The sequence below is a fragment of the Morone saxatilis genome, unplaced genomic scaffold (genome assembly GCF_004916995.1).
Source record: "Morone saxatilis isolate NCDOM2014 unplaced genomic scaffold, NCSU_SB_2.0 Contig24, whole genome shotgun sequence".
NCBI lineage: Eukaryota > Metazoa > Chordata > Actinopteri > Moronidae > Morone > Morone saxatilis.
The window spans coordinates 7,562,417-7,576,158 of record NW_023339807.1 but is presented as its reverse complement, the minus strand read 5'-3'; the positions used below and the strand labels follow the sequence as shown (position 1 = coordinate 7,576,158).

At 40.4% G+C, this 13,742-nt stretch overlaps 1 protein-coding gene and 1 non-coding gene across 3 annotated transcripts; both read left to right on the top strand.

Moving 5' to 3' along the window:
* Positions 1 to 405: 405 nt before the first annotated feature.
* Positions 406 to 13,208, top strand: LOC118335485 (ATPase family AAA domain-containing protein 2-like). 2 transcript variants are annotated; one of them, XM_035671781.1, is made up of 29 exons: positions 406 to 556; positions 904 to 959; positions 1,105 to 1,279; positions 1,487 to 1,568; positions 1,706 to 1,787; positions 2,060 to 2,236; positions 2,511 to 2,628; positions 2,853 to 2,867; positions 3,624 to 3,725; positions 4,068 to 4,176; positions 4,559 to 4,674; positions 4,868 to 5,042; positions 5,281 to 5,369; positions 6,135 to 6,294; positions 6,443 to 6,533; positions 6,867 to 7,044; positions 7,168 to 7,304; positions 7,488 to 7,614; positions 7,999 to 8,185; positions 8,636 to 8,821; positions 9,019 to 9,154; positions 9,678 to 9,874; positions 10,093 to 10,252; positions 10,426 to 10,548; positions 11,007 to 11,177; positions 11,271 to 11,951; positions 12,197 to 12,330; positions 12,520 to 12,648; positions 13,004 to 13,208. In XM_035671781.1, the coding sequence occupies exons 1-29, from the start codon at positions 498 to 500 to the stop codon at positions 13,034 to 13,036; spliced, it is 4,185 nt and encodes a 1,394-aa protein (XP_035527674.1). In that variant the 5' UTR covers positions 406 to 497; the 3' UTR covers positions 13,037 to 13,208. The 2 variants fall into 2 exon arrangements, with proteins under 2 accessions (XP_035527674.1, XP_035527676.1); XM_035671783.1 differs by lacking the exon at positions 2,853 to 2,867.
* On the top strand, positions 8,333 to 8,466 carry LOC118336596. The gene has a single exon (XR_004797111.1). It is a non-coding gene; the product is annotated as a small nucleolar RNA SNORA5 (small nucleolar RNA).
* Positions 13,209 to 13,742: the final 534 nt, after the last annotated feature.

Below are 13,742 nucleotides of genomic sequence, written 5' to 3'. Positions count from 1 at the left end.
GTCAGTAGCAGTCAGCTTTATTTTAATAGAACAATCTGCAATATTCTGTTTTAAATGTATGTATGTTGCATGAACAATTACAAATTGTAAAATAGAATTTCAAATCCAGTTTACTAAAGCTGGAGCAAATTAACCAAAATAAATGAGGATACTGATAATGTTACCTGATTCAGTTATGTGATCTGTGTATACTAGCAATGAGCTCACACAGTTCCTCTTAAATCAACAAGCATTGCACAATAGAGAGTGATAGCGGTAACTGTTTTTAAATTTTCTTAATTCTTAAAGTTAATCAATAAATATTGTTCATTCAAGTCCATGATTCATTTGAATTTCTAATTCAGTAGAGGAGATACTCATTCCTTCTATATGTGTAAACTGTAAAATACTAATGTGACCAGGGACACGCTGACGTGAAGCAGGACGAGGGAAGTGGTCTCCATCACTCTCTGAGGACCCGAGGACAAAGAGTTAAACTCGAGGTCTCTTATTCTGACATGGATCCAAAGACCAGCTCCCCTGTGAATGAAGACAAGGCTGGAGGATGCTGCACCAGGTAACACAGGCCCACTCATTTTAATATTAGTGGGACTTTTTCACCGACTATGATCAAGTTATAGGACCTAATACATTCATTATTATTAATTGTCCTGAATATTTAGAATTCTTTTTACTGGACGTGACCTATATTTCATACAGTGGCATTGTTGTAAAACCCTTTTGTCTCAGCAACAAATTCTTCTTATAAATGCTTGTCATGTCAAATCTGATGTACGGTACATTTGTGTTTGTTAATTTGTGGAAATATATGCATATTTTTTACAATTAAATAATGAGTAATGATAAAATAGTAAGTGACACAAAGAACTCATTGGTGATTATATGTGTGCTTCCTCTCTTCAGGAAATCGTCCAGACTACAAAGAGAGGGGAAAGCATCCAGTGGTAAACAGCAAGCAGGTACAGTTTGTTACTGTGTCATTTCTCTACAAAGAACACAGAAGCTCTTAAATTTTACAGTACACAAAGCTTAATGAGCAGTATTTAGTTTTCAGTAGAGTCTATATCAGAAAGCTAACAAAAACTGTTTCCGTTGGTGCCCCAGATGTTCCAGATGAAGTAGAGGGGTCGTCCACTCCCAAGAGGAGCCGCTTTAATCTACAGAGCCGAGAAGAGGAGGAGGAAGAGGAGGATCGATCAGTGCGACGTAGTTCCCGAATCACCAGATACAAACTGAATTCCCGCAACCAGTCAGTGCTCTATGACCGCCTCATCACCAAGTGAGTTCAACACTGAGTCCAAAATCTTTTGGCTCCTTCCTCACTGCTTCAGTTCAAATAAAGCTGATCTGTCACTTCAAGTAGTATCTTAACAAGTAACTTGACATAAACAGTGGGCTCTGGGTATGCATTTTAAAGTAATGAGTAATTAGAATACAGATGAACTTTGATAAAATCTGATCATTTCTTCCTCTGATTGTCCCTCAGCACTGCTGAAGCTGTTCTCCAGAAGATGGACGACATGCAGAAGATGAGACGCAGACTGAGAGATAGAGACACTAAAGAAGAGGTAATAATGCACAGAGGAAACTTAATTATTTCACAATCATAGTGTTTGTGTCAGCAGTGTAATCTTGCTGTTGGATAATGTGTTACAAGCTTTAAAATAATGAATAAAGCAGCATTTGACCTGTTTCCTCTGAGCAGCTCGGCATGTACACCCGGGGAAGAATGAGAAGCTCTCTGAGGACGAATGTGGACAGTAAAGATACTGAGGAGGAGAACCAAGGTGAGAAGGATTAGGTTTAATAACCACTTCAGGTACACAGACTGTATGAAGCATGCTGGTCTGGTTCCATCCAGTTTTGGAGAAAATTAATACACCTCAAAGCCTCAACTTACTACAAGGCATACTAAAGACACCTGCATACACAAATGTGTTTTATAGACTAACTCTATACAGTGTCATCGAAAGCAGAATTGTTCAACCTTTTGTTTTTTAAGAAACAATAATTCTGCCCCCTGTTGCAGAAAACTAACCACATTTGTTCCTATTAACAGGAGGGGATGAGGCCGATCACGATGAAGAGGAGGAGGAAGATAGAGAAGAAGATGATGAGGAGGAAGAAGATGAAGAAGATGACGATGAAGATGGCGAGGATGAGGAAGAAGAAAATCAGAGGCGTTATGACTTCAGACAGCGAAAGACTGTTGTTCGCTACCAGGCCCCACAGGATGGTACTGCTTATATTGTTTGAATGGCTGCATATGCTTGCTTCACCCAAATAAATGCAAATTTAGGTCATTTCCACCTTTTTATTTAGTCAGTGTTTTTAGTTTCTACCAGTAGTAGTGGTTTCAGTGACTTTATTGAAGTTCTTAGCAAATACACCCACACAGAAACTGGGTGATTCATTGGATTTATTAAAGCAGATTTGGCACTGGAGAAAAAAGATGAATGACAGCGTTTTATTAAATCGAGTTTGATGAGGTTTCTTATTGTTTTTCATAGAACCCAGAGAGCCCAGGAAGCGCAGCATGTACTTCAAAGACCACTCATCTCCTACCAGACGCAGGTTTAGATTCAGCTCCACGGCCCCCAGGAGCCCCTACAATAGAAGAACCAGCAGGTTAGTATGACAACACAGCCACCAGCTATCACCCCGAAACTGAGAAATATAACACCTGCTGTGGAGGACACACTTGATAGTGACATGAAATACTGTTAGAACTTATTGTAGCAGCCTACAGAAGTGGTCTGACTAATACAGTATCAGGAACAAGACCACACCCATTTTCATTCTTAAATTTGTACATATCTTTTTCTTTCTGATTCTCTTCATCCCACCCTCAGGAGTAGTTCTGAGAGGTAAGACCCTCACTACTTGTCCTTGTGTTTATTGTTAGTCTGTAGTTCGTTTTTGGGGTGCTGTCTGTCTTTGCAAGTGCCGTGGTTGTTGGTAGGTGGGGCACATTTGGGTGACACCATGGTTTAAGTATTGAGACAGTGAACCAAACTTCACCAGAAATGAATCATTGTTCAAGCATTGTTTGACAGCTGAATTTCTGTTAGCGAGTATTTTGTGTATTTTACTTTCATATAGTCAGAAGCTTATCTTGCCTTTACCTTTAACAAACTTTGAACATTATGTGTTTGATTTATTTAAGGTGAATTCTGTAGGTCTGTGTGTTCAGGTGGAGTGTTAGTCAGGTGTCAGGCTGCATGGTGATGGTGTCGTTGGATGAGTCCCCCCTGTGTTGTTGCTGCACATGATCCATAATCAAAAACAGCTTTAGTCTAAATTCATGCGTTATTACTGTTGTATCAGAAATCTGTATTTATATATAAACACATTATAATACTTACTGATTAGTGGGTGTTAATGGTGTTGTGTATTTGATCTTGTTCATTTGTTTGTTTGACTGACTGACTGTGTTTGGTTAAAGTTTTTAATACTAAATAATCAAACACCCTCATGGACACTCACAAGCACTGATTCCTGTTTTGTTGCTGAGGGCAACATAACATAAAGTGTTGTTGGGATCCTTTGTAATAGATAAACTGATAGTCGTAATGATACATATAGGTTGAGGGATAATGTTGCTACATCTTTTGCCTTCGCAGAAGGAGACACGCCATCCACAGTAGTGACTCCACTTCCTCATCTTCAGATGATGAGCAGTTCCAGAGACGTAGAAGTAAGAACAGGAGCAGGTCAGTCAACAGGTGAGAGCGTCAGCAGCAGCAGCTGTCATATACAGTACAGTTACAGGTAGACAATACAACACAGCCCATAGCTGGAATACAGAGGTGGGTGACAGAAGGTATAATGGTAACTATTGTACAATCATTTTAATAGGCCAATTTTCAACCAAAAGAAGTTCACTAAATTTTGGATTTCTTTTGTGACCTCTTTGGTCCCTTAGTGATAACATTTGGATAGAGTGGGTTCAATGAAGTTGTGTTTTAAAACAATATATTCTTATTATTGTAAAAAATCTCTTATGAAAAAATATATTAGTGAGAAAATAAACATGTTCTTTGTTGTTTTCCATGTTTTTCCTGCAGATGTCTGCCAATGAACCTTGTGAAAGAAGACTTGCTGGGGATCCACAAGGACAGGATGAAGATTGGAGCCAGCCTCGCTGATGTAGACCCCATGCAGATAGACAGGACGGTAAGCTGCATAGATAAATAAATAGATGGATGAACACTGCAACCCAAAGTAGTCTAATAAACAGAGACATTTTGATATTTGACATTTTGACAAGATGGTAAATATTAATGTTTTGACCTACATATAGCACATGTAGCACTAAACAGCTTAATAGCACTCCAGGGTGCTTCTTCAAAAATGAGTCTTTTAAATGTATTATTACATTTACCTCATCCACCCAGAAATGACTGAGGATAGAAAAACACATATTTGTATTCCTGCTAATAGTACTGGTGAATAGATAATTGGACAGTTTGTAGGTCAAACACAGAGATCAAATATTAATCGGGCAGTAATAGTATTATGAGCAAAAAATCTAAACATAACGCTATTTGTCATCCAGGTGCGGTTTGAAAGCATTGGAGGTTTGAGTAGACACATCTCAGCACTGAAGGAGATGGTGGTCTTCCCTCTCCTCTACCCAGAAGTCTTTGAGAGGTTCAAGATACAGCCTCCCAGGTAAAAAATGTGTTTGTTTAGCAGATAACATGTGATAACATAGTTTAGTATTCATTTTTCATCCTGTGACTCAATATCTGTCTCGTCCTTTTTATTTCCTAAGCTTGTGCAGTCTCTTCTCTACCGATGCCTCAGGCTGCAAGTTACACCCTAATAAACTCCTGGTCTTTGTCATATTTTCTCTTGTCTTCAGGGGGTGTCTATTTTACGGTCCTCCAGGCACTGGAAAAACCCTCGTAGCCAGAGCACTGGCCAATGAGTGCAGTCAGGGGGAAAGAAGAGTGTCTTTCTTTATGAGGAAAGGAGCTGACTGCCTCAGTAAGTGGGTGGGAGAATCTGAGAGACAGCTGAGACTGCTTTTTGATCAGGTAAACCAAACTCCATTGTACAGCATACTTTGTGGGATCAACAGAGGTTGTTGTTGTTTTTTGTTGATTCCTGTCAGAAAACATGTAAAAGCAAACTCACTATATTTGGACAGATTAACTTTTAGATTAGAATAAAGTAAACCAATGAAGTTACTGTCTGTACATTATCAAATGGTAAGATAGATGCAGAAGATAATGTAATCTGTAACTAATGGAATTCCTATTGAATTATTTCTAGGCATACCAGATGCGTCCGTCCATCATCTTCTTCGATGAGATTGATGGTTTGGCTCCAGTCAGGTCTAGTCGTCAGGACCAGATCCACAGGTGAGCATCACTCCTTTCTTACTTTGCACAGTACATGGTACTGAGCTTAGTGAGTATGAAATGTACAGAGTGGAACAGGGAAAATTACAGATTGTGTTGTGGGTTGCCAGAAAAGGTGATAAATAAAATAAACTATTTCATCTTCATCAGCATCTAGCATTGATCATCATAAGCCTAACTCATGCTTCACATGACAACAATCACAGTTAATTGTATACACCAAAATTACATAATTGCCTCACAGCTGTTGCCAGTCAGACTTAATATTGCGCACCGCCTGGAATTTGAAACGACTTGGATGCAGCTGCAACTACCCACCTCTTAATCAGAACTGAACACAAAGAACGTATACAACCCTTGAATGTCTGTCTGTTGCAACATTCTTGTGATCACAATTTGTGTGCACACAAATCATCATTTAATGCTCGACTGTTGGGGTGACTGGTGGCCAATCCGAAAATAAAGCTGGTTTAAAAATAGAAACTGCTTTGAATGATGACATTTATTGTAGTATCATGTTGGAATCATAATCCCTGTATCAGGAAAAGAAAGTAGCTACAGCATCTTTCAATTAATAAGTGGGAGTTCATTGTCTTTTTCAAGAATATGGCACTGCTCTTGAAAAAGACAATTTTGCTAGATATAGTGATAGTTACCACAAACCAGAGTAATTAATTTGGCTCAGTACACTGCAGTTATATACTCTTTATGATAGAGAGAAAGTGTTGACCAGTTAGAAAACCTAATCTTTTTCTGTCTCTGTAGTTCCATTGTGTCAACCCTGTTGGCTCTTATGGATGGATTAGACGCTAGAGGAGAAGTCGTTGTGATAGGAGCTACAAACAGACTGGACTCCATCGACCCAGCTCTGAGAAGACCAGGACGCTTCGACAGAGAGTTCCTCTTCGGCCTGCCAGACAGGGAGGTAAGAAACTGGAGATGTCCTTTAAGAGATAATAAAAAAGATTGACATGTGAGTTACAGTCAAATCTGAGAGAAGACAAGACTTTCAGCTTCTAAATACTGGACTTGATTTCGAAATGCTGTGACTTTCTTTTTTTTTTCTATGGCAGGCGAGGAAGGACATTCTGAAGATCCACACCAGACAGTGGACTCCACCACCTTCTGACACTTTTCTAGAAGAACTGGCAGATAAATGTGTTGGTATGTTTGCGTACAATAATGCAAAAACAGTGGTCAGATTGATACTTTTTTCTAAACTTCCCCAGTGCAAATAACACTTGCATTAGATTCAAATGATCAATACTGTATACCTTGTTTATTAACATCAAGAAAGAAAGTAATTCTATTCCAAGTGCAGCTGGAAATAATACAGGTATGACCTAAGGAGAAAACCTGTGTTAAAGACCCAAAATATAATAATAATAATAATAATAATAATAATAATAATAATAATAATTTATATCAATTAAGTTTTGCACAACTACTGATTGTGTAAATAAGCGTTATAACAATCTGTCTCTCTTTTCTTGTTAGGTTATTGCGGAGCAGACATCAAGGCAGTGTGTTCAGAGGCTGCCCTGTGTGCACTGCGGCGGCGCTACCCACAAATCTACTCCTCATCGCAGAAACTAGTGCTTGACATCAACTCCATCGCTATCACAAACAAAGACTTTATGTCCGCCATGTCCAAGATGGTGCCTGCTTCCCAGAGGTATAACCAAAATAACTGTATAGTACATTTTTATATAGTGCTGCCTCCTTTTTTAGGGTGTAAACTGGTGCCTGGTTCTTGCACATGGTTCTTATTAAATATGACGTTGTTTGTGATTCTTAGGGCAGTTGTATCACCAGCCAAGGCCCTGATACCTGCCATTCGTCCTCTGCTGAGCGCCGCCCTGCAGGACATTCTCCACACAGTCAGAAGAGTGTTCCCACATGCTGAACAAGGCTTAAAGAGGAAGAAAGAACAAGGTGCAGCCCTCTTGTTCTGTGTTGCATTCATTTATTATGGCCCTCGGTTGTGTTCATGGTCATGCATTTTTTTTTAACTTAATTTAACAAATTTTCCCTTTTTCCATAAGTAATTACAGAAGAGAACACACCTAGATTGATTGTTCATCAGGAGTGACTGCTATACTGTGTGTTTATTTCCAGATGTGGCCTGTGGTGTGTCTGAGGATGATCTGATGTTCAGTGACGATGAGGACTCTGAAGTCCACTCCAATGGCTCTCACTTCCAACTCAAAACACCTGCTGCTAAGGGTCAACTCAACCTCAACAGGTTGGTTAGGGTTATATTCAGGAAGGAATATAATATACAGGGGGTTTATTCTTTCAGATAATCACTGGTTTTGTTTATAAATATTGTTTCACATAATTGGTCAATCAAAATATTAGTTGTAGTTGTATATACAGTGTATGGAAAACTACTGCTAATGCATTTATGGAGTTTACACTATGTAGTCTTGGGTCTCATAGTCTTCCTTTTTTTCCCTTTAGTTTTGCTTTACTTTAGAAGTGCTGTGAGCTGTCTGGTGTCCCAGTGACCTGAATCTTTTTTCAAGAACTGTCAGGCAAATTAATGAGCCCACATTAGAATGGAAATAAATCTGCATTCCTATCACTTTACCCATCTCACTGTCTCTGTTATCTCTCCTTGTTTTAGGAGTGTGCTGAGCCACCCAACCTCCTACCGTCCCAGGCTGCTGTTGGAGGGCAGACCAGGCTCAGGTCAGAGCTCCCACCTGGCTCCAGCTGTCCTCCACGCTCTGGAGAAATTCACTGTGTACACACTGGACATGGCCGTGTTGTTTGGAGCCAGTGCAACTGCACCGGAAGAGACATGTGCTCAGGTAAATAATTCTTTATATACATATTTAGTAACATATAACAACTCACGACATGCCCTCCGGTTGGGTCATTTACATGTAACCAGCCCCCAGATGTATAAAATCGGGACTCCTAACGAACTGGGGTACACTAGAGATAGTCTCTATTCTTGCAGCCTTGTCAAATTCAGTGTGTTCTTTTCATGGACTTCACTGGCCAAAATGGCTGCCACAGAGATTGTAGTTCATGGGCCCCACATCCTTACACCGTGGGAAGTGGGGATAAATATGTACTACAGACAATTACTCTTATGAAAGAGGTATGATATTGCCAAATGTCTGGAAGTTGCTTGTGTATTATGAGCAGCAGTAAAGAAAAAAAGTATTCACTGAATATTCATTTGGAATGGAGAAAATTGAACAATATAATACTAATAATACAATATTAATGTTTCTCTGTCATATCTTCTGCAGATCTTTGTTGAAGCGAAGCGGACCTCTCCCAGTATCCTGTACATCCCTCACATTGGACAGTGGTGGGAAACAGTGGGTCCAGCCTTAAGGGCCACCTTCCTCAGCCTGCTCAGCTCCATCCCTGCCTTCGCTCCTATATTGCTTCTGGCTACGTGCAGCCTGCAGTATGACCAACTCAGTGTGGAGGTATTGAAGAAAGGCCGATACACTGTAGATTTAGATTGGTATTACATTAGGGTACAGCATTTAAAACATATCTGTGGAATGAAAATAAGATGGCACTGCGTCTAGTTTTTAAAAATATATATAAAAGGATTCGTTCTACACAATAGTCCTCTACAAGTCTCTCAGCTCTTAACTTTCTTGTGACTTTCTTGTCTCAGGTGCAGGAGTTGTTTCGTGTAGAGTATGGAGAGGTTTTCCATGTCCAGGTCCCCACCACCAGAGAAAGAAGAAACTTCTTTGAGGATCTGATCCTCAATCAAGCTGCCAAGGCCCCCACCTCAAAGAAGAAAGCTGGTGAGAAATAGATTAGTGTGGTAATAAAATACAGATCAAAGCTAGCTTTGCATGATCTGTAGTTTCATTGATATGTGATACACCCATTATATCTATTAGCTACAGTACAACAAATAGTGTTGTTAATTTGACCCAAAAATGTGAGGCAATAATGTGTGTACGGTGTTTTTGGAGGGCGAGAAAAAGAAGTTGCCGGTATTCATTAGTCCAAATAGGTGGAGGATTTTTGAGTGTAAATACAGAGACACTGAAAGTTAATTCAGAATGAATGCAGTATTTAGAAACGTATTTTAAGTGAATGTGAGCGGAACTGCCACCAGCTCAATGGGAAATCCTCATAGGTGTAGTGTGACACACGAAAAGTTTGATTGCGGAAATTCTGCAATTAAATTACGTAACATATGTTCAAGTGGCGGCACAGTGTGGTATTGCTTATCTTGGCAGCAACATATTTGAGGGTGAAATACTTTGTTGGTGAAATTAAATTCTCACTGCACATCTACGATCCTCCCACTTTGTTCAGTGCTCCATGCATTGGAGGTGCTTCCTGTCGCCCCTCCGCCTCCTCCGCGTAAGCTGACAGAAGAGGAGATCCAACGATTGGAGGAGCAGGAAGAAGATACCCTAAGGGAGCTCCGCCTCTTCCTGCGTGATGTCACCAACCGCCTTTCCCAAGATAAACGCTTCAAGGCTTTTACAAAGCCTGTGGATTTAGAAGAGGTAGCTGTTCCATTATATTCTATTGTCTCAGTCATTTCCTGTTATCCCCTAATAAAGCATTACATAAGGGCTGACTCACTGTTGGCTTAACTGAGAATAATGTCTGTACTCCCAACAGGTTTGTTGTTGTAGTACTTCCATTATTCTATCGAGTGTTCAGTTTGATCAATTTTACACACGGTCGTACTCACAGCAGCCTCTTTGCCATGTGTTTTTAGGTACCAGATTACGCTGAAGTGATCAAGAAGCCTATGGACCTGTCAACAGTTCTCTCTAATGTCGACCTCCATCGTTATGGGACGGTCAAAGAGTTCCGCCAAGACGTAGATCTCATCTGGCAGAATGCCCTCGAATACAATCCAGACAGAGACCCCTCAGGTACAGACAGTAAACAGCAAAGAACATACTCGCCATACTCATGGGAAAAATATACAGTTTTAATACTTACAGTAACTGATTAGGATAACGCAACTGATTAGGATAACGCAACTGTTTGAACATAAAATCAGCATTCTTGCTCACTTGAGTGTGAATTTGTGTGTTTACTCCAGACCGCCAGATCCGCCACAGAGCATGTGCATTGAAGGACACCGTCCATGCTATCATCAGAGATGAACTGGATGAAGATTTTGAGAAGATTTGTGAGGAGATCCAAGTGTCGCGCAGCACAAGAGGTGAATGGTGTGTGTGTGTATGTGTGTGTACATGCATATAGTTAGGTTACTTAGGCCAGCTTCAGGGATCACACTAACATTCTGTGAGGCCAGCTTTAACATATTAACCGGTGTACATCATTTTAGTTACCCAGAGTTACCCTGACTTGGCTAAGTGACTAATACTTAATGGCTAATTTTGAAAACCTTTAATGAAGTACTTGCACTAAGATTAAGCTACTATACTATACTATACTACTATATTCTGTTTCATCATTTAACTCACTCAACGTCTCACAGAAATAACTCAAGCTTGTGCATTTCTCTCCTGTTCCAACTCAGTTGATTTAAACCAAGATTGCACAATTGCATCCACTTAAACCAGACCTTCAGTTTCAGAATGAGTTTGTTTAAGCGGACAAAAACAGTTTCACGCATATGTAGAATGACAAAAATGTATTGTGCTTTCTTTATCTCAGATTGCTCGACTGTCCAGTTTGCTCCCTCCTTCTACCACGTCCTTCCCAAACAGTCCAGACCTCCGGCTGAGGCCAAGGTCACTGACATGACCCCACAAAGAGAGGCTGGACCCACAGCTGCAATTACTCCCAGTACAAGTGCCTCTGCTGTTACAATGCTTAGAAACACAGGTAAAGACTACTGTGGGTTTTTTTTTTTTAAAGAAAAAATGATTTACTTAAAAAGAACTATAACAAATTCCTTATCCCCTTTTGTTGCTCCAGCCCAGAAGAAGAAAAGACGAAAGAGTCGCTGGTCCACCGGCTTCTACGCAAAGAGGAAGTCTTCCTCCTCTCCTCACACGTCCAGAGACGACACACACTTGGGGTCGGATGAGGAAGAGGAAGATGGGGACGACGAGGAAGAGGTTGAGAAGGGAGCAGGAGCAGATTGTAATGAGGAGACTGGAGGAGAGGAGGAGCAGATGGTGGTTGATGTAGAGTCAGGGCCTGCACCAGCTCAGGAGGGAAGAGAGGAGATGAGTCAGGCTGCTGAAGACAGAGATGGTGACCAGACACAGAAAGACAAAGAAGATGTGGATAAAGCTGTCTCAGATCAACCAGGACAGTCGGAGGAAAACAACAAAGCGTTGACAGGAAAGGCAGGAAATGAGAACAGTGAAACCATTTCAGTGAACACTAACCAGGACAGTCACACTGAGACAGAGGGAGATACCCAGGGACAATCCAATACAGAGGAGAGTCAAACTAATAGCCAAAAGCTGACAGAAACTGAGACCAACAAATGTCAAACTGCAATAGAGGCAGATGACAAGAACATGAAGGTAGTTACTGTAGAGGAGGCAGAGCAGAACGGCCCCACTGAACCAATGGAGGTGGAAGCAACACAAATCTCAACCGCAGACGCCTCTGAAGCTTTCAGAGCGGAGGAGGACACAGGCCCAGGTTTGATATAAACACACACACAATAACATTTGTAGCTGGGCTTTTTAAGTGTAGAAGAAAGTGTAGAGGAAAATATCAAGAGAAACTGAGCCCTTCCGTCCACTAAATCCCTATCTAAAGTGTTGTCGGTGTAGTGTTTCGAGAGAATAGCGAGGTGCAATCACAGCACTTCATAGTGAATGTGTCAGCAGACTGTCATCTAATATAGACGTCTAAATGCTTTGTGCTTGCATATTGTGTCTCAGATCGGAGCGTGAGGCGCATTACTCGGGCTCTAAAGAACGCTGTGCTGCAGCAGCAGATGATCGATGTGGACAAGGCTCTGCAGATCCTGGACCAGGAAACTCCTCCTCTGGTTGTGGACAGTGACAAATTAAAGGTGTGTGTGATACTGTGTGTGTCAGTTTCTTTATCATTAATGGTCAGATGGGTTTTCTGCATCTTGGCTTTACTCATAGTAGCTCTAACAAAACATCCTCCATCCCGTACTCTTGGCTAGGAGGGTAGGAAGGTTGACAATTAAAATTGTAATCTCCATGTCATTCCTCTTTCTTCCTGATTTGTTCAGGAGCTCTTGGAGAGAGTGGTGACAAAGACCGAAGGCTATGAGGTGTACAAGCTGGAGAAACTCTACGCTCTGCTCTGTCAGAGCATCTATAGGCACCGACGAGACTACAACAAAACAGCACTAATACAGGTTTGTATTAGTCTGTACTGATGAGCAGATGTAGCCTTATTTTAACTTGCAGATATTCAGTTCATAGCCAGAAAAGCACAGGCGTAACTAATAACCTTATTGATGGCTGTCAGTAAGCCTGTGAGCCCAACAGCAGGGCACACCTGATCATTAACACTGTTAGATACAACTGTGTTTTCTGCTATGCCACAACATCTACAGTAAAGAGGATATCCCAGTTTCCTCATTGTATTATTGCAGTGTTATTTAAGAGGAGTGAAACGTTAAGGTGATTACTTGTAGCTTTAACTGTTTAACTTTTGCCCAAAGTACTTTAATGTTTCTAATCTGTTTCCCTTTCTTCTCATTTGATTAGGAGTTGGAACAGGAGATTGAAGACTTCTGTTGACTCTACAGGAACTAAAACGTGACCAGTTATTATGCTCATCATGTTATAGCTGTGTAAATATACAAACACTGGTTCTATTTTCATAGAAACCTACAGGCACATCTATTTGTGCATTAGCAAAATCTTTGTATTACCTGTTTTGTTTATATTTAATTAAATGGTTTTCCTCTAAGTATCGTTTTGTTCCTTTTTGTGTGCTCAAGATTTAGTTTTCAGTTTGTGAGGAATCGTGAGAGCTATGATAGTGTGACTTTTGCCATATCATTTGGCAAACGCTGATTCACTTAGCCACAGCAGTGTGTAGAGTATTAGAAAGTATCATGATTACTTTCTATTCCTCCTTTTTTTTTAACCGATATTTCTGTTACATGTTGTGTTTGACTTGTAGCTGTAACTTGTAGCTGAAATGTTGACTGAAGACTGGACTGCCTGAAAGAATTAACAAATCCCTGTCAGCCTCCATAATTACTGATTTTATTACAATCAATCAGTTTACAAAGAGGAGTTATACACAAAGTTGTTTATCAGGTTCGTTTTGATCTGGTTTTGTGCAGTCTACAGATTCGTAACATCCGGACATTAAGGACATTGGCATTTACCTGGTTAATGGAGGGTCTAACACAAGATACTTTAGGGTTGCATTATGGGAAGAGTTGAATCTGGGTTTTTGAGGTTTTGACACATGGAGACAAAAAGTCTGTATATC